This window comes from Lethenteron reissneri, chromosome 54, assembly GCF_015708825.2.
Source record: "Lethenteron reissneri isolate LAM-NWPU_2019-01 chromosome 54, ASM1570882v1, whole genome shotgun sequence".
In the NCBI taxonomy this organism is placed as follows: domain Eukaryota; kingdom Metazoa; phylum Chordata; class Hyperoartia; order Petromyzontiformes; family Petromyzontidae; genus Lethenteron; species Lethenteron reissneri.
In genome coordinates, this window is record NC_083832.1 from 6516623 (window position 1) to 6537505 (window position 20883).

At 45.7% G+C, this 20883-nt stretch overlaps 1 protein-coding gene across 4 annotated transcripts; it reads right to left on the minus strand.

Annotated features, from left to right (window-relative positions):
• Positions 1-1088: 1088 nt before the first annotated feature.
• On the minus strand, positions 1089-19619 carry LOC133356563 (uncharacterized). 4 transcript variants are annotated; one of them, XM_061574144.1, is made up of 5 exons: positions 19331-19619; positions 17583-17639; positions 9448-9736; positions 6423-6708; positions 1089-5327 (listed from the first exon to the last, which is right to left on the minus strand). In XM_061574144.1, exons 2-5 carry the CDS (start codon positions 17596-17598, stop codon positions 4875-4877), a joined length of 1044 nt encoding a protein of 347 aa, XP_061430128.1. In that variant the 5' UTR covers positions 17599-17639; positions 19331-19619; the 3' UTR covers positions 1089-4874. The 4 variants fall into 4 exon arrangements, with proteins under 4 accessions (XP_061430128.1, XP_061430127.1, XP_061430126.1 ...); XM_061574143.1 differs by having other exon boundaries at positions 17583-17642; XM_061574142.1 differs by lacking the exon at positions 19331-19619 and adding an exon at positions 17820-18001.
• Between the last annotated feature and the right edge of the window lie 1264 nt (positions 19620-20883).

Genomic DNA, 20883 nt, shown 5'->3' on the forward strand with positions numbered 1-20883 from the left:
AATTAATTGGTATGCTATGTAAATAAAAATAACAATTTGCTAAACCTTGGCCACAATATCTGGACTTTTCATTTTAATCAATGCATAGATTTCTGTTTATATGATTGTGGTTATGGTTGTACTTAATTAATCCCCAATCTCTGCCATTACATACAATGAATCAAGAAATGTAAAAAAAAAGTAAAAACAGAGCAATGTAATACAATACACTATTAGACAATATTGTCAAAAATAAATTAAAAGTCCATCCCATGTGTTAGTGAATTTTTTAATCTGTTAGGCAGGAAATGAGTTTTCAAATGTAATCTTTTTCTGGGTTGGGACCCCCGGACACCCTGGAATATTTGGTCCCTCCCAATGTTGACTCCATGGCTACGGCCTTGGTGTAATGAGTTGCCTTATAACAATGTAATTCGTTGAGCAACCAGAAGCCAATTCAAGCTCGGCAAGCACTGGACGGACACAGGCGGACTTTGCAGTGTCCAGCACGACACGTTCCACTCGTATACAAAAAAAACATTTTATAGCATCGTGATCTTGGACCTGAGCAAACAAATTAAATGAACTGCAGACACCACTCGAATACATGGTATGCACTGTATTTAACATAGGCTGCTTCCATTTTCACTTCCTCATACGAAAGATAAAGGCGCAGTCTTGCAATGACTTGTTCACACCAACGATGGCAGAAGGGCCCTCCACTACAGGGAGCTCCTAAGTCCCCTCTACTGTGGTATTTGGCCTACTCTTCCACTGGTCACACATCAGCGCCTCCATTCGGCGCAGTTTGTGACGTCCAGTGCGAAAGAAATCCAGCATTTATATACACGCATCTTGGAATAGGTGGGAGTAACCACACCTCTCCCCACCACACGCCACCTTCCGATCGGCTCGCTGTGGTGTGCCGGTTTATCCTACTGGGTGGAGAGAGGCGGAGAGATTTAAGAAACCTGCCCATTGTTTCAATTTCCACGCGATAAGGTTGAACCTATGGCCTCTGCATCGCAAGTTCATTACGCTAACCATGACACCTGGGCAGCAGCATCTGGACAAAACCGTTCGTAAAAAAATCATGACACGCTCCAGTGTTCGACTCACAAATATTTTAATGCGCTCCACGTTAGTCAATCACCTCTACCATCACATACACATTCTCCCCACATTATCAATGCATCGTCACCATTTGTATTAGTCTTATTAGAAATGCTCCAACGGAGCAAAAACAAGCCATCTCCGCGTGAGAACCAAGTGTCACACCGGGCTGTGGCGCTGTGAATTCCCTGCAGTCGCCCCACACCCACAATGCGGCACTTGGCGTTCTGCGACTTCCAACACTGGGACGCGGTGGCACCAATGTAAAAACTTTAGGAGTGCAGAGACACGATGAGAAACAGCACCAAGCCATCGCAGGGTTGATCACCTGCCGCTTAAATGAGAACTATCATTACGAGAAGTATCATTTGAGATTTAATACGACACAGACAGACATGTAGATAGACAGAGTTGATACAACCGAGACAGACGTGCAGAGAGAGAGAGAGAGAGCTGATGCATTCGCGGTTTCAACTCGAGTTGGAAAACATTAAAAACAGGTGGAGCGGTGGCCCAGTGGTTGGTGCACTTGTACTATGAACCCGGCGGCCTGAGTCCAATTACCCAGACATCGCTAAAGTTCAGTTGGGAGCAGTATCAGAACTGGTCTCTTGCCCCACACACACACACAAGTCTCTACCAAGCCATACTGCTCAATGTGGGGAGGGGGGGGGAAAGGGGTAAATTCCATCTGACATCAATTGGTAGATAGATAGTTGTTGGAATTATATGTCGTTTTATTTTATATCAGATAAATTCTGGGGTTTATCGTGGGGGGCTTAGGGTGAATTTGTAAGCAATTTGGAAAGTGACGGTGGCGGTTGTGCAACAAATAAAAGCCGCGAGGTATTGCAGCGACACCGGTGCTCGTGACCTCGCACGGTGACTGGCGAGACAGAGCGAGTGATACGCGGTGGCGTGATGTCCTAAACAAAAAAAATGTGTACTCTTTCGCAACCAACAAAGCGGTAGCCTGCAATGGGAGGGCAGGTACGAGCTGGCTCCAGCCACCCCAGAGTTAACCGTGTAAACAGCAGCGGTGGTCACGCTATCACGCACCCCTGGCAATTGCCAGACACCCAATTGTTGACCGGTTCGAAGCCAACTACGATAACGTTATGTTCTTTGGGTCTTTCGGTAAAGTCGCGTAGATGGGTTCAAGTTAATAGAAAAAAAAACTCCGTTTCGATCACAACACAAGCTATCGTCTCTCTTTCTTCCTCCTGATGACGATCGCTTTGTGTTGCGATCGAAACGTCGTAGTTTTTTTGTTTATTTTATTTGTATTAATTTGAACCTATCTACGTTACTTTACCGAAAGACCCAAAGAATATTCATTCCTGCAGTCACGGAAGCTTTAAGGTCAAGATTTTCGATTACGTTACCCCTTTTTAAATTATTTTTATCCATTTCCAGGGCAGAGCTCCGTTAAAGATTTCTGCGCACGGGCAAACACATTTGGCGCAACCTCTCGCCGTGGCCATTTGCGAGCCGCCACACGCCACCTACTCCAGCTGGGTTCAGCAACCCCGGAAAATATTCGTGGGTGTAATGGGACAACCCCGCTGGGCATCTTAGTAACAGTCGCGTTCCGCGGAATGCCTGTGACAAGATAAAGGTTGCCAGAGGTCAAGGGGGGTGGGGGGGGGGTCACGATGCTCCGGCTTGCACATCAAAGCGGGGTTTAATCTGTGCCCTAACCGTGCCTAATCCGAGCGAGGCCCCCGCTGTAGTACTGTACGCGCGCGATGCTACTTCGCGTCGATGATACGCGCGCGCGTGCTTCCTTAACGACGGTGAAAAGGCCAACGACAAAGGGGACCCATCTCCCTCGCACTGGGGGCACGCGCGAGATACAGGGAACGCGTTTTACATTCGTTCATGTTTGGCAAGCCAAGCATTTGAGTGGCGGCCAAAATGCTCCGTGAGAAGAGCCACTTTACAAGAAAAGTGCACGCAGGCTTTCACCTCTTGCCGTATGTTTCAGCATACTAACACCTCACAACCTTACAGTTACTTTATTATACAAACATAGACATGGAGCCCTGCAATCACTTTCTCACAGCACCGCTGGCGGAAGGATTTCCGTATGTACGTACGTACGAATGTTGAACTTCATTCGCCCCGAATGTAGCCAACCGTACTCTCGAGATCCCCTTGCGGAGTGCGTTTGGCATACTCTTTCACGCCGGCTGGGGACATTTTGGAAGAGGTGGGAGCGACCCACACGTTGCCCCACCACACACGACCTGCGTTCCGTGCACCCCATACACACTGCTGGGTGGAGAGAGGTGGGGGCGGGGGGTTGAAGAGATTCAGCCCGATTGAAGCGGCAACCTCTGGATTGCGAGTCCAGCGTGCTGCCCGCTGCACCAGGGGCAGCGTCCTCCAAACGTGTACTTCTACAAGTTAATAATGAGGGGGGCTGTCATAGAGTAAGTGGATAACCCTCTCTTTAGATCTATTTATTTAATATATATAAATGGGATCCACCTCAGATGGCTACACAAACTTAACAATGCCCTTGCTTCACTTAACCCTTGCGTACATATGCATTCCTTTTGTTTACCTTGAGTAAAAGCCAACTAATAGCCTTGTGTAACTTTTTTTGTCGCCCGAGTGCTTCGGAGTAAAGGGATTTTTTTTGGCCACCTCTCGGGGTTAGAGGCAACGGGCACCGATTGTTTTTTTGGAAGAGAGATTTTTGAAAAATGCAACAGTAAGATTGCATTTTCAAAAAGGGCCCACTTCTCACAACGAAGACGAACACTGCCGTTGGTGCAGCCACATAACAGACGTGGTGTATGTCTCTTGTTAATAAAAAACACATTAATAAAGCTGGTAAACTCTTTAAATGAAAACGTCCAACAGAAGATCGCTCAGGAGTTTGATAATGGAGTTATCTTCAAGATGAATGCCATTGTTTAGTTATTTATCAATAAAAGGCTACCAAGAATTCAGACCGTGCGTAATCAACATTCTACTCTCATTATATTGTTTTTATTACAATACGGACGTCAATCAATAATTTAATTATGTTAAAGTGCTTATTTCATAGCTCTTTGGGAACAATGTACGTTAATTATTTGAAGGTAATTCAATGTAATTCGTAACACTCAATATGGTATATGCTACACGTTACGAAATCGGTGGGCTAGAGGCCAGCGATTTAATTCTGTAATGGAAGCGTGGATTGCATGAACGTCCGTCATTCATAAAAAGTGTTGTTATCGAACACTGTTGTCCAAAACGACATTGCTGTGGAAAAAGAACAAAACATCCGGCCACCTTAAATTATTTAGAAAAATGCTTGCACTGCCGTAATGTCTAAGGGTGAAGTTAAACTCATGGCTGTGCTGACACGACAAAATTAAACAATCAGGTAAAAGTCTACAGAACAGGCAACTCGCAAACAAATATTAACCTGTACAAAGTAATGCTCTTCAGTTTCATATTACCCAATGACTAACTGGTCACCATTTCACCCAAAGGTGAAGCGACAACTCTCGTCCCGACGAAGGCAAAAGGCGTCGTTTTTCGTGGTCGCGTTTCAACAGCTCTCCCCGACGCGCTTTCGTATCGTGCCACGCGTCGTTCGGCGCGACGTCCGACGTTTGCGCCGAGCGCTCTTTTCGTCGATTTAACTCGGTTCCAGAAAACGTTCCGAGGGACGTCGAGCAGCAGCAGCAAAAACGTCGGACGTGACGCCGGACAACCCAAAAACGCAACTTAAAAAAAAAACACATCGGACAAGCACGCGCCACCACGACTCGGACGCTGGCTTAGCTCGACGGGCGACCGCCTCCGAGGTTGTCGTGCGTGCCGGACAAAAGCCTCGCCACGCCGGAAGGCGTGAGCCGGACAGGCGGCAGGCAGCCGCCCCCACGCGGTGAAAACGCGGCGAGCGCAATCTCCGCGGCGGTCTCCACGTCGGGCACGATGACGTCGGCGGCCAGCAGGTCGCTCTCGATGCCCACGCCGCACAGCACGCCCACGGTGAGGCCGAGGCGGGCCGCCCGGCCCATGCCCACGTCGGTGGGCGTGTCGCCGACGATGGCCGTGCGCGACGGCGCCACGCCCAGCCGCCGGCATATGTCGAGGGCGAGGCTTGGCGAGGGTTTGGGGACGATGCCGGCGTCGTCGCCGCACACCACCGAGTCGAGGAGCGGCGTGAGGCCCTGGGCGTCGATGAACTCCTCGGTGCCCGCTCGCGAGTCCGACGTGCAGATGGCGATCTTTTGAGATGCGCGGTCAAACGGGGGCGGGGGGGGGAATATAATTGGGCGCGCCTGTTGGAATCTGGCGACGCTCCCAACGCATTCGAAACATGCGCTTGTCCACGTAAGTATCTATCGAGTGGCGACAGCAGTCGAGCACGCACCAAGCGAAGGAAGTCGTCTATCTGTAGGCCGTGACAAGATAACGGAGCAGGGACAGTGAAGTGGCTCAGCGGGGGAGGGTGCACGCACCACGGCAGGCAGCGCTCGCATGCCGAGGCGAAGGACTTTTAGCGCTGGTTTTTTGCTCTCCAAATTTTGGCCAAACCTTTGGCTAATTTGTCCGTTTTAATGTAGGTTAATTTCTGAATAGCAACAAACGTTTGATGTATATTGGATCAATCTTATGAGAGTGATCGTGAACCCCTCTCTGCTGCAGACATAACGCAACAATGCTTCCAGCCGGAGTGAAAATGTGTTCATAATGTATACATACACATGCACAAGATGCTTTATGGTTATGGCATGCCCAGGGGCAATCGTCACCGGCAACTGTTACTGCTACGCCATTCTCTATTGCACACATACAGGAACCCACAGTCAATACTCTCCTTACAGGGGCAACTAGGATGGCAACTTCCAATCGGATCCCTGAGGTCACACGGTCATCCGAGGTCGGGTACTCGGACGATAAGGATGATGGTGACGACAATGGTAACAGCAATTATGATGGCAATGACGAAGATTACCATAGTGACGATGACAACATCAATCTTGACTTTTGCAACCTGAGCAATTGCGATTTGGATTTGCATAGTGCCAAAGGCTAAACGCATCTTAATATTCTGCACAGGAAGTGGGCACAATTATGCCCGACAAAGAAGATTATGATGACAATTACGTTACATGTCGAACTTTTTTCGCAATCATGTTTCAAAATCATCCATGCTCTCACCTCAAGTACCACCCCTCCGGTGGTTGTCTCACATATACACCCACTCCAGCCGTAGGAGAATGAGAAATTCCCACGACTGTGGCTCAGGGGTCGCAAACAGGAGATGGGCACCACCCAGGAAAAAAGATCAATCACCAAGATGACCGACGTCGACTCACCTTGAAGCCCCGCTCCTTGAGCCTCCTGAAGATTGCCACCAAGTCGCCTAGCGGCCTCATACTGCCACCGCTGCAGTCGTCCTTCCAGGCAACTCGCACCACCCGCTCGACTTCCGCGTCCTCCAGGCCGTGCTCACGCTGCAGTGCCTCGCGCAGCATCAGCTGCACCTGCTCCATCGTCTTCTCGGCGATGCTGCCCAGCCGGACAACGCGCCTCTCGCCGTCGTAGCCCAGCGCCCGGTAGACGCAGCCCAGCAGCTCGGGGCGCCCCGTGACGGCCAGCACCCTGCGCGCGGCCACACGAAGACCCGGGACTTCGCGACGCGGTTCGCCTCCAGCCGCGGTTGGCTATAAAGTTAGGAGGTGAAAAGATGTCGTTAGAGGTTAGGGAGGGTTTTGTATCCAGGCCTAACAGATGGATCGTGGTCAGTGTTGCTGTTAGTGATGGGGGGGGGGGTGGAAATTTCTCAGGGCTCTCACACACAAAAAGAAGCCCACACAACGGACCTGCTTTTTTGTGGTTGATGGATAAGGAGGCCTCACGTGGCATTCTTTCCTGAGCCTACCAGACCCTCCGGGTCGCCCTGCGCTTGTTTACTCATCGACTGGAGTTCTGTTGATCTCCTGCAGCTAGCCGAGTGTTGCGGATGCAAGGGGGGTGGGGGGGAATGCAGGGTTGGTGAGCCCCCTCCAGGGTGCAAAAATACATTTAATCCCTGCTTTCATTCTCCCCTTGAGGGAAAGGGCAGAGACAGCGGAGAGGATGAGCGGAGAGGATGAGCGGAGAGGATGAGCGCGAGTGAGCGAGCGAGCTTCATGCTGCTTGTACCATCGGTGTCATCTCTTGTTGACGCGAAGAAAGCCGATGATTAGAAACGCGTTTTCTTGCCGATCGCTCTGCGGCTTCATGAACTATTTGGCTGCGTGATGCTTTGTCCTTTCCGTTCACGATTGACCCTGGTGTATTGCCTTTGCTATGCCTCTCCTAACTGTTTTACCGATAAGTCTTGTACAATCTTCAAGAAAATTGCATATCAAGAGGAATTTATCATATTTAAATATGCCAAATTCCTCTTGATATGCAAATTCCTTTGTCAAGGCGTCCAGCTTATATATATGCTCCAAGCTCGTGTGCGGTTTCATTCAGACTCTGTCGCCTCGACGGACCTGGTTTTCACCTGAGGACGGCTGCTTGCGTTGTGGCCGAAACGTCGTGAGAATTATTTTATTGTGTTTGATTTTTATTATTGTATTACTTCCCTTCTACGTGACTTTACCGAAAGAACCAAGAAGATGAATCCCTGCAGTCACGAAAGCTTTGAATCGAAATCTTCAAGAAATAAATAAAAACTATTTAGAGGTCAAATTAAGCAAAGGTTAAAGGTGCAACCGTACTGACAGAAGGGGCTTCTCAAAGAGCCCTTGTAGTGGGTACTGGTGTTACTCTTGTACACTGTCAATCTGGTACGCGTGTATTTCACAAACCCGCACGGACCAGCGTAGCAAAGTTTGGCCAAACATCCTCTGTGACCGATAAGTCATTGGGAGGCCCTTATCCAGGGCTGTGCAATATAGAACATGCAGGGCACGTACACATTCGTATAGTACACAGATACTCAAAACCTTGTGTACAAAACATGAAATAGGCAGGTGAGAAACATGACCAACAAAGGAAGGAATGCTTCAGTATTGCATTGCTTCAGTGTGTTTTTTCCAGTCATCTGAGCCAGCCAACCCACGGCACCTGGGTGTGTCCCGTGACCTCCTGTCAGCGAGCCTTTGTCACTTCACGTGGCCTCAAAGTGCGCCTGGCATATCACAGGCGCCGTGGTGACGTCATTGCCACTTTGGTGGCGAATGGCGGCTGTTGTTGTTGCTGCTATATCGCAGTATTACAAAAGACGGCAAGGACTTGAGGAAGCCTTCATCCAACAGTGGACAGATCATGGCTGCCGACGATGATATTGATGATGTATGCATGTTGAACTTCTTTCGCGCCATATGTAGCAAACGGTGCTAACCGGAGGTGCGGGGGAAGGAAAACAACCTAAACATGAAGAGCAGTTAGAGCAAATTACGAGTAAAAATTGTAAACCTACTGTGTTCTCCGAATTCACGTGAATTTTATCGGAGCAGTATTTGTCATTTTGAAACTTGAAGAGTGTAAATTACGGTGCCAAGTGGGTTCTGAGGTCAGAGTTACGAGCCAGATCCTGGGTCCGAATCCAAGCAGCTGCCTGTACAGGAATAAACTGGGCTCTAGTGAGAGTTTATGGTTTCAGCCTCCGCACAGAGTACAGTAACAAAATCCCCTACAATACTAAATTTGGTTGTCTTTAACTTATCCAAATGTATCTCTAAGAATCAAAAACGTCGCCTTGACGACAATACGACGGGCTGTCAATCTGCAGCAGGGTGGGCGGAAAAATGCGGCCCGCTACTTTGTGGACCAGAGGTTGCTCGAAAAGACCTCGGAAGTAGTTCTGCGATCTCCTTCCATGGGCTCCTCTCCAGCACGCTTGAATCATTCTCTAATACAAGGGGGAGGGGGGGGGGGAAGGGGGTTGCACAGTTCTATGAGAGTTCCAAATGGAATCTTGGCCTCATGATGAGGCACTGACTTGATAGCACAATCGGTGTCATATTGAAAACTAAAAAAAATAATATCCATTTGAAAACTCATCTCTTTAGAACTGCTTTCTGCGTTTAGTTTGCTGTCCTTCTCACGCACCTCCGATTTGACACGGTTGGCCATGTACGGTGTGAAAGAACTTCAACATGCGTGTACAAATCGTGCAATAGAGATTTTTTTTTTTACCCATGACACGTGCATGGATAGCACAATCGCGACAATATTAACCAATCTATTCTACGGCAACCATCAACGCTGGCGGCAACGCAGCCTTCTCTTGACAAGCCGCGCACGCCAGTTCACAGCTACAAGCGGCGCCACACCAAAGACGAGCAAACTCGGGGACGCTTCCCCTGTGACCCCAGCGACCCCCTCGCCCCCCGTCAGTAGTACCTCTGGCCGATCTCCTCGCACCAGGGCCCCCACATGGAATGGAAGCACATGAGAGTGCCGTCCTTGTCGAATATCACGAGGGCCGGCTCGTGCTCCGAGGGCGGCATGGGGCAGCCCTCACCGCCCACCACCAGCTCGCCCTCCTCCACCACCGCCGACTTGACCCCGGCTGCCATGGGTTCCACGTGCCTCCGCTGCTGCTGCGCGTGCCGGTCGTCCCACACCGAATAGGGGCCCTCCCCCGTCGTCTTCAGGGAGCCATTGGCCACGCCCATGAACCTGGGTTCATCTGCAAACACAGCCAGACGTGGTGCAGCGAAGAATGCAGAAGCAGTTGGGAAAAATGTGTTTTCTCACAGCGATATGTATGGACAGTAGTCGCTCGAGGGATACGCTCTGGAGATGCTCGCGAATATCTAATTTCCCGGAAAATGTTATTGAATTATCTTCAACAAATACATAAATAAGCTGTAAAAAAATGTTATAATAAACAAGTATAAAGTAAATAAATGTTTTATATTAAAGTATTAAATTACAGTTGTTGTATACTGAACTTCTTGGAAGCTTCTAGAAGTCATCTCGTACGCGCAACATCTGCAGATGCTTCTAAAGCTTCGAGAAGTTCTCTCCCTCTCATCTCTTTATCTCATCCCTTTCTATCTCTCCCTCCCTCTCTCTCGATGCAGTCGTGCAGAAATCCAGATGCGATTCATGGATAGCTAAAATTGCGGAACGCAAGTTTGCGTCTAACGACGGAACTGTACATTTGTCATCATGATGCTTGGTATTGTATTGTTTTAAATACTCATTGCAATAATGACGTAACTACAGTGGTGTAAAATATACAGTACTAGTTGTTAAAGGCTAATGTAAAAAAAAATTGTGAATGTCACTGACAATTGTGCATGTTTCACAACAACGAACAAAGTCTTAAAAAAAAAAACACACACATTTTGAAAGTACTCAGAGCTGGCACGAATGCACACCTTTGACGCCGCAAGCAAATTTCACGAGCAAGGCGAAACCCCTTTGAGCACAATCACCTCCTGAGCTCCGACAGAATTCCATCCACATGCATCTAAATCTCACGTCTCGCCTGCTTGCCGATGCGTTCGCACATGGCCGGCAAAAAAGTGATAGCAGCGACAAACAAAAAACGGCACAAGGGGGAGAGCTTGTGAGCGCGTGCCTAGAATCGATTCAGTGGCTATGGTGCACGAAGCCGAGGTACCGCAGCCGGTCATACCGCACACCGACGCAAACTTTACACATCCCGTATCTTTGCCAAGTTGACCCGGTCACCTTTTGTGATTCAGACGGAGCCACGACCTTGCGTACAAGGGAAACCACTGACACGGCGCCCATCGGAGGTGGCCGCTTCCCTCGGGGCCTCTCAATGGCAACCACGAATGGAACTCTCGCTAGTGGAGCACACATCTACGCGTGATCGCGTGCGTGCGCGTAGTGTCTATGTTACTACTCTACGGTGTACCAGTCGCAAGTCAAATGACACGTGCGGCTTTTATGGCATCACCATGCACAGTCAGCACTGGGAGGGAAGCAAAGCACTGCAGCTGACATTAAGCCACAAATATGAGGGGATGGCACTCAAACATCTTAGCACAGATGCAATCAATACACTTTCTCTAATGCTATGCCGTGGCCAACCTGCAGTGCAGAGAGTCGGAGAGTGTCACAATGCTGTGCGATGCAACAGCCCTCGCCTCGAAAGCACCGCATTACAGACGTGCACCGGTAGGCTTTGCTCGATAAAACTTCTAGACTTTACAGTTTTTTTTATTCATATTTACACTGGGATGCTGCTGCAGTTTAATGGTTATCACCCTGGAACTACAATCCAAATGGTTCAATCAGATCCCCCGGCACAGCAATTGAAACAATGGTCCAAATTTATTGAACAACCCCCCCCCCCCACCACTTCTGTTCAACCAGCAGTGTAAATGGGTGCACGACAATTCGTCAGTCGGCAGGCCACATGCGGCAGCGGCAATGGGGTCAAGTGCGGGTCACTCCCAAAGACGCCTGGTTATTGTGGAAGAGTAGGCCAAAAACATGTTGTCGAGGGGCTCTCCAGAGCTCCCTCTAGCGGAGGCCCCTTTTAATTCCAGGAGTTGGAAAACATTTTAAGGACTAATAACAATTCTCATAAGTTAGTACCTACGATTCTACGGGTTTTCCGTCCAGCCATACTGTGATACATTTATGATTCCAAGTGTCTGGCGTTAACAGTATTAAATGTCGGAGCCAGTATAAGTTATCTTTAGGAAACATAGGGTTTGGTGATAACACACGAGGCAAATGTGTAATTTTGATGCATCGTTGTTAATGACTAAAGGCTCAGAGAGCCAGGCAAAGCCAGCACTTGGACTCTTGCAAGGTTCAGTGTTAATACCCGAGGATCAGAAAGATTCTCTAACAGCAAAGACACAGGGAACCACCTATTCCTCATGTTAAAGAGATAACGGACAGCTTCTTGGTCACGCATTTGAGGATAGCATCACAGGCAGGACCACATCAGTCAAGAGAAATGGAGCAAAGCACTAAGGCAGTGTGCCCAAGATCCCATGGCATTATTCAAAATAGAATGGGTCCCGTGAGCAAGCGTCAGGATCCAAATTTGGCAAATAAATGACCCACAAATAACTCGACTGGGACAACGCATATCAATAACCGCCCCTCAAAGTATAAAACTACTTCAGACTGTCAGTGAACCAGCGCCTCCGTGATAGACCTGCCCTCTAAGAATGGCACGAAGACCACATGTGCACTTGTGCCTCAGCAAGAAGGGCCAGGGTTAAATTCAACTCGGGTACTATATACCTGGTATTAGTAAAAACAACCAAATCGTGAGAAACTAATCTCAAAATGACTCAATTGGGATTACACGGGGCAACACGAATACTTCCTGGGGAAACTTGACAGGGACCCTCCTTACTAAGATACATTGAGACTCATTGAAGATTTCCCCTATAAGCAGCGTATTGATAATAAAAAACACACATTTTCTCACGCGAACATATTTCGAAAAAACGGACGAAATGTTTGATCGAGAACTCGGAGGCAAAGTTGAAAGAGCATTGGTTCACTCGTGTAACAAAAGACCACACTGCAGTGTAAATCTATACTCGGTCAACACAAGTTTCCTTTTATGTCCTGTTGTTCTGGCACCGATCTCCAAGGCACTACTAATCTCAATGCAGATGCACAAACAGCAGGTGAGTTTATTATTGCAGATTTTATTTCAATTTTTTTTAAATAAGCCCGAGGGCCCATTGCTATTTTTTATGTTTGTTTGTTTGTTTAAAACACATGCTGCGCTCTGCCCTAAACCGTGTTTGGACAACCACTGATCTCATTTCCTTTGTCATTATTATTGGCATGAGTAAAAAAAAAACAACACAACTACAGAGAAACATGGGCATTTGGCTTATTGAGAGTTAAACGGTTAGGGGAACATACAAACTACGTGCTCACAAAATACAATAATTTAATACCGTATTCTCTGGATTAAAAGATTAACGTATTTTTCTCCTTGTATGTTAAAGCAAAGGTTGTGATAACGTCTTATAAGGTGTGTGTGCGAGAGAGAAAATATTTATTTCACCTAATTCACAACAGAAATAACTTTGGGGTGCGTCTTACTTTTCAGGGCGTCTTATAGTCCCCGCGGGATATTGTAACAGTTGTATTTTTAAGCAATTAGCTATTACCAGATATATTCAACCCCTTTCATTAAAAAAAAAAATTTAGGGAGGTGAAAAAATCGTTTCCAGAAAATTATGAATCTCTTTTTAAATGTATGAGACTTAACAACCCACGCACAGATGTGCAAAGCGTGTACGAAAAAAAAAAATCTCAGCCTTATCCAGACCACCTGCTCGAGAGAACTGGATGCATGGCCATTTTGTTTCATGCCACCAACTGAAAGGGTTGAGAAAATGGGGTCAACCAACAAGGCAGCAGTGAAAAAAAAGACAACTGTAGACCAGTTTCACCCTTACTAGAACTTATCAGTACAGTAGCGATCAATGTTCACCGCTGTCAAATGCCTGTGGTTTCTAATTTTAACTTTACTTAAATAATTTCTGGTGCGATTGGTTTTCTCCTCATTTACGGATTTGAATTATAAATGTATTTTTGGAAAGACAAGCCTTCCTTTGTCACGCATGTATTAGTGGAAAGCCAAGCCTAGTCCCAATAGGGCTAATTAAAGACGCGATTATTTCCTTCAGAAGGGACGTGGCCTGGTGAGTTAAGGGAACCCGAGATGGCACTGCTGGGATTCATCCTTTCAAAAATGAGTTTCAGCCACCCCAGGGTACCAACAACCGCACACAAATAGAAACTGCGAATTAACCTAGACCTGAGGATTATAATTTCAGTTTTATTGGCGTCATTAATATCGCGATGGCATAGCATGTGGGATAGGGAATGTGTTGGTGATACTGCATTGGCAGTGCAGGCCAAAACACGAATTGTTGCGTTTTTGTTATACTGTACGTGGAAGGTCACCGAAAGAGATCTCAGCAGTAGTTCTGCGACATCTCCTTCCACTGCCCGTTGTCCAACATCGGATGTGGCACTGCTCTATGAGCGTTCAAATTACATTCGTTTCATTCTGTGGCACTGACAGTGCAGTTGGAATAGCAGACGGCAACATAAATGTATTTTAAAGTCGTTGCCAGAAGCACAATTTATATGCACAGACAGCCCTATGTAATTCTAGATTTGAAGCTTTTGTGACTGCAAGGATTCATATTCTTAGGTTTTTTCTGTAAAGTCAAGTAGGTAAAACATTAAAATTAATTAAAAAACGTCGTGATTTTTATTTTAATTTTACTTTTATTAATTTAATGTTTTACCTACGTGACTTTACCGAAAAAACCTAAGAATATAAGCCCTGTGTAAAGTACGAATCTTCAGCAGGGAGAGTTTACACAAATATTCTCCACACATTACAGCTGTGGCTTGGTTCAAGATCACTCTATGGAGACAAAAGTATACACTAGCCCTTACACCAGAGCTTCAGTTCAAAAGTATACAGCGTTCCATTGGTCAGCTGGTGTGATGTAACCTTAGAGGGGACTTGATAGCGTATGCGTGTGCAACAGCACAAAGGCATGAATGACAAGTGTAAAAGTTACTGGTACGAACAAACGTGAATGTGCAGAGTCATTCTTTACTCACAAGAGCCATCGTTGCAAAAGGAAGGGCTATTGATCGTAGGACCTTACCGAAAGTGGATGGGGCTGGGTGGATGTACAGCTGGCCAGGAAATGTGCATTGTGCAGGGTAGCTCGGCTCATTACAATTCAAGTACACTCCACGACGGCTTCACACCGATTGAACGTTTCAAGGGCCTGCGTCGAATGAGTGGAACAGCGAAGTTCATTGAGAGCCCCTTCTGCCAACATCATCTTCTATTGCTGACCCCTAGAGTTGCACTTAACCTCCCCCACGACCCCACCCAAGAAACACGGCTCCCTGAAAGTGATGAAACTTTGCGCCTTGGTGTCACCATCGCATCTCGATTCTACGAGCAGAGCACACTCGGCCCACAAATGTTCATACCATTTGTACGCACGTTCCCTCTGTGCGCATGTGTGTGTGTTTCCATACAATAGAGAGCGGCAACGTACTAAATTTCAACAATGTACAATGCGTACATGATTTTAGGAATACAGCATATGTTTCCCAAATTGTTCATACCATTTTTTATGCACGTTTCTCTGTGTATTTACATATACACCAAGTGACTACCACCACCTACTAAACTTCAAAAATGTATACTATATACGTGTGTACTGCATACAGGAATTAGTAAAGATAACATCTTCTGGATAGTAGCCCTCTTCATATGTAATAGTAAAATGACTTCTGGCCACGTTTTTTTTTATATATAAATGAGGACATCTCTTCAACACACACACATTGGCAATAGTTGTTTAGTGAATTCAATTCACCGTTTGACAGTTTAAATTAACGCATTGTGCAAATATACTTTGTATATACGAGTCCTAACACCTGTCCAATTAACACAATTATCTACGCGAAATTGAAGACTGGACTTTGCAATACGATTCCGAAGAGAATGAGCAAAGACATTCGAGAACGCAACACAAGCATGGCTGAGCATGCCAATAGAAAGGGAAGTATGAAGGCAGCAACAAAATTAGGTTGATGATCGGTAACTCACAAATGAAAAAGCCCCAAGAGAGAAATATGAAAGCATAATGTGATTAGAGATTTAATCATACAATTATTGTAAAAAAAATTATACGTAACTCTATGGGTAAAAAAGTATATGCCCAGCCCCGAAATGATGTTCCAGATGTCACACTTGAAGCAGTCAAATGTGCCTTGCACAATATGAAACAGGACTAAAGCTACTTGACAAGGATGGCATAACTTCTGGACATCATCAAAGCAGCGGGACCAAATGTCTGGAACAACATTTTCAGACTTGTTCACGATATGTTCACGCAGAAATAAACCATATCGATAATGAATTACTACAGATCGATTACTCTTCCATTCAAAGAAGGGAGGTAAAGCCGACGTGAAAAACAAGCCCCATCATTAGACACGCGTATAGAAATTGTTCACCGAAATCATTGGAAAAATTAAACAAGAGTAAAACAGACTGGAGGTGAAAAAATTAGCAAGCAGGGTTTAGGAAATGTTTTTCTACCAAACCACATACATACTATTTATGATAAAGTATTCTGGAAAAGAACAATGAGCTTCAAGTATACTGTAAAAGCATTTGACTCAAACAAGGCTTGCCTAACAGATGTTCAAAAGTAATAAAAACACGTAAAAACATAACAGGCACCCCTAAAGTTTCATGACGAAAGTACAAAAATGCATGTTCAAAGAAGGGTAAGACGTTTCCCACAAATTGGATTGGAGAACATAATGACTAAAAAGATCAAGGAGAGGGTAGTAGCTTCGCAATGCTTTTGGAAAGCTGACGTTAATCATGAAAGAAACATGCCTGTGTGCCTAATGAAGAAGTGGTTTAATAAAATGTGTACTACTAGTCACCCTGCCATATGGTTCAGGAAAAAGATGGCCATTACCACTGTTACATTGCTTTGATAGCTTTATTTTGGTGATTTCGAAAACGTTTTGGTTTAGCCCCATATTTGTTTGTTGTAGTACAGAGTTAGACTGATAACTTTAATCTAAATTATCTTATGGTTGTTATTGTTTGACTTGCATCCCACTGGGATTTTGTACACAGCATTGATATACGGTGCTTTATCTGGAAGACTTTGCCGTTTTTTCCTGGATTTTTCTGTTTGCGCGTAGCAACTTTAAGATGTTTCTTGCTCATGTTTTTGTTTGTTGCGGTTACACCCGATTCAAGAGCCGAATGGCTCACAGGGCTATACCAAATAAAATGAAACTGAAACATGAAATAGAACAAAAACTACAGAACACAAACTAGCATAGAGAGACAGATGCACGCTTGGAATGACAGTATAACGAGAAAGGCAAACACGTGGATTAAGATAATTCATTCAAGATTAATTCATGCGGTAATTCAAACGGTTAGGCAAGCGAGGCATGGGCAAGGGACAGCATCTCTCGACTGCTTGATACAGCTGATGATCAAGGCAGGAGGCGAATCCAGTGAATGAAACACGTGAGAGAAAGCGCATCGGTCACGGAGACTGGAGCAATGAAATCAGCTGGTGTGTGGCGCAAGGTAGATCATTATCACATAGTGATGTGGCGTTGTATTGGGGAAGACTTCATCAAGAAGCGGAGTAATCATGGCTCATGGTGACGATGATGATTATGTGCTGGACATATGGAATTAACAGGCGTCTAAGACATACGGCACTTTTCATCACGTGCAGTTTGAATGAGGCAATTATCATGTCACCCATCGTAATGTTGCTACGAATACCATTCATGCGGGACCGTAACACGCCAGTAGCCGGTATACTTTGAATAAGAATAAAAACGAGACGACATTCACGTACGACAAACACCACACACACACAGACGCATGCCGATATTCCTTTATAATGCCGTACGAGTGTGTATCAACCGGACACATTTGACGCGGACTGGCAGTGCGTGTGCGTCGCCGTCTTACTTACAGTGAGCAGAGGGCATGTTGTTGTTACATGACGTCCTTCCCGGTGGCAACAGCACATCTGCTACAAACACCAACGAGAGAACGCAAACCAACGTGAAACAAGACAACCCAAATGTCGAGCGACCACGCGGCAACGAACAGCCGAGAGTCGAACGCCATTAAAGAGCCCTCCTATGAAAACGAAGCGGGCTGCTTTTGTTGTTGTTGTTTAGTTTAAAAATAATTTGTTTGTTTTTACCCATGGCTCAGAAGGTGGTGGTGGTTGTGGTTGTTACGCAGGCCTCGGTGGCTAGGGTATGATCGTGAGGCCTCTATCTCGGAGGCTGCCACAGTCTGCGAGAGAGCCGGCTTGCGTGGGACCAGCCGGCTCCTGACACCCACCGCAGCTTTATACAACAGCAGCGCAAACAGCTGACACGGCAACACGAACACGCCCACTGCCCACGGGTCGCAGCAAAGGGGCGGAAACCGGAGTGGCGGAGGGTGGAACACGGAGTGGCGGGGGGTGGAACACGGAGCCGGCGCAGTGCCCTGGCAGCAGCAACAACAACCCGGGAAGGATGTTAGATCCGCGATGGCACACGGAGCCGAGCTGAGCTGCGTTCATTTGGGGTCTTTCGGTAAAGTCAATTTATTTTACTTTTATTAATTTTAATTTTTCGGTAAAGTCACTTTATTTTACTTTTATTAATTTTAATTTTTTTTTACCTACGTGACTTTACCGAAAAAAACCTAAGAATGTGAATCTTTGCAGTCACGAAAGCTTCAAATCTAGAATCACGTAGATAGGTAGAAGGGAAATAATAAAAGAAAGCAATAAAATTCTCATTATCACACGATGATGATTGCTTGTGTTGCAATCGAAACGTCGTGAGAATTTTATTGTTTTATTTTTATTTTATTGTTTTATTTTTATTATTTTATTATTTTCCTTCTACGTGACTTTACCGGAAGAACCAAGAATATGAATCCCTGCAGTCACGAAAGCTTTAAATCGAAATTTCACGTAGGTAGGTTCAAAGAAAATAACAAAATAACATAAAACTACGACGTTTCGATCGCAATACAAGCGGTCTTTGAACCCATCTACGTGACTTTACCGAAAGAGAAAATAATATGAATTCCTGCAGTTACGAAAGCTTTAGGTCAAGATTTCATACTCGTTGGTTCTTTCGATGAAGTCACGTAGGTATAAAAAATAAAATAAAACAAAAAATAATAAATCACGACGTTTCGATCGCAACACAAGCGGTCGTCCTCAAGCGGAAAAAAATAATAATCCAGAAGTTCCACTGCTCAGCAGGATTATTCAGCATTCCATTATTCCACTGCTGGGTCATTATTTTAAACAAAATTCCGCCTGAGGACGACCGCTTGTGTTGCGATCGAAACGTCGTGATATATTATTTTTCGTTTTATTTTATTTTATTTTTCTACCGACGTGACTTTACCGAAAGAACAAAAGAGTTATTTCGGTAAAGAAAGAACTCTTTGCCTGCAGTCACGAAAGCTTCAAATCAAAATTTAATGTTTATTTTTTAAAGTGCGCTCTAGCCAACGATGTGAACGCGACATCCAACGTTCTGTAACGATCACCTAATTATTTGGTTATTATATATTTTAATTGTTGTTATGTCGTTATAAATCAAGCCGACTCCTTTCACTGCATTATTGCGGATGTATGTGTGGCAGGGCAGAGTTGTTGTTGTGTGTGTGTAGCGATTAACAGCGCTACGCTGCACTACGAACCTGGCGACCCAGTGGCGATTATCTGAACCGGTCCTGCGCCTCCTCCTAGGTCGACTCAGCCTCAAAATTAGTCGCCGGTGCGGTGTGTAGTAAACATCGCCGCGGGGAAGACAAAGGCGGCCGGGCGTGGTGTTGGCCACTCGCTAAACAGCACTTGCCCCTAACGCTCTGCTGCAGGCTAATACGATGGGTGGGGGATCTTTGTGTTACACTCGACAAGGAGATGGCGTAGTTGTTAATATTTGCGTGTACAGAGGAGAGAGGCTGTAACAACGCAACGTTTGATTCTGCCGTTGTTGAATGGTTTTAACGCAACGGACTTCTTGCACATCGAGGGGTGGTGCGGCACGTGTCCAATCCTCGTGGCCATGAAAATTGATGAGGATTTGACAATGGTTGTTGAATCTTGATTTAAAGCTTACGTGACTGCAGGAATTCATAGTATTTGCTTCAAGCTTTTAAAACAGTCTGCCTCATCAGCTTTCCCCCTCTTTTTTTTCTTCCGGATGACGATCGCTTGTGTTGTGATCGAAACGTTGTGGGTTTTTTTGTTATTTTTTTTGGTGATTTTCTTTGAACCTATCTAGGTGACTATAACGAAAGATCCAAAGAAAATGGTTGTTGAGTTCATCATCATCATCATAATCTTTTATCTTGACTTAAAACTTTCGTGACTGTAGGAATTAATAAACAAAAACCCACGACGTTTCGATCGCTTGTGTTGCAATCGAAACGTCGTGGTTTTTTGTTTATTTTTATAAATTTGAACCTACCTACGTGACTTTACCGAAAGACCCAAAGAATATCATCTTTTTTTTAAAATCACCCCTTATCCAAAAATATTCTGATCAGCTGGTGACGACTGAAAGAAAATTATCTGTTACTTTTTAGTGCACTTTTAAATAAAACCGTTGTCTTTTAAAAATAAAATGTTCAGGAGTTTATTTTTAAATCACCCCTAGCCTCTGCTTTCCCAGCCCGTGCTATAAACGGGTACAATATGCAGGCACCGCACTAAGTTGATACACCGGGTAGCGTGCGGCGGGGGCAGAATGTGGGTACCGCCACCGCTTTCAGAGACGTCTTAACCATCGTGGAAGAGTAGGCCAATGTACAGGGTAGTCCAGATGCATGGGCGGAATTTACGAGAGTGGGCTAAGACTCCTGCCCCCCCAAACTGGGCATCTTTAAAAATTTATTTTCAGTAGTTTACAACAAAGATAAAACAATCATTTTAATAATATTCACCCGCGTTTACTCATGTGAGGGACAAAGCGAACCACTGCCCCCCCCCCCAAATATAGAAGTCAAACTCCGTCTATGTCCAGATGTCTTGTGACCCCCATTTCTCGACAACTTAATGTATTATTTTTAGGTGAGATTTATTTAAACAGACGTGGATATGCAAAAAGGGGGGGGGCAACTTTTTTATGGGTCAATTAATTTGGGGGGGGGGGTCACAAGACATCTGGGCCCACACCATATACTACTCTTTGGGTCGTCTAGAGATCTATCTGTCGGAGGCCCTTCCAAGTGCAGGCCTCTTACACATC

Coding starts and splice junctions, on each gene's coding strand:
- LOC133356563 (XM_061574140.1), bottom strand. Junction 9,737..17,582: donor CAACATGCCCTCTGCTCACT/GTAAGTAAGACG, acceptor CTGTGTTTGCAG/ATGAACCCAGGTTCATGGGC. Junction 6,709..9,447: donor TGCGAGGAGATCGGCCAGAG/GTACTACTGACG, acceptor GGCCGCGCGCAG/GGTGCTGGCCGTCACGGGGC.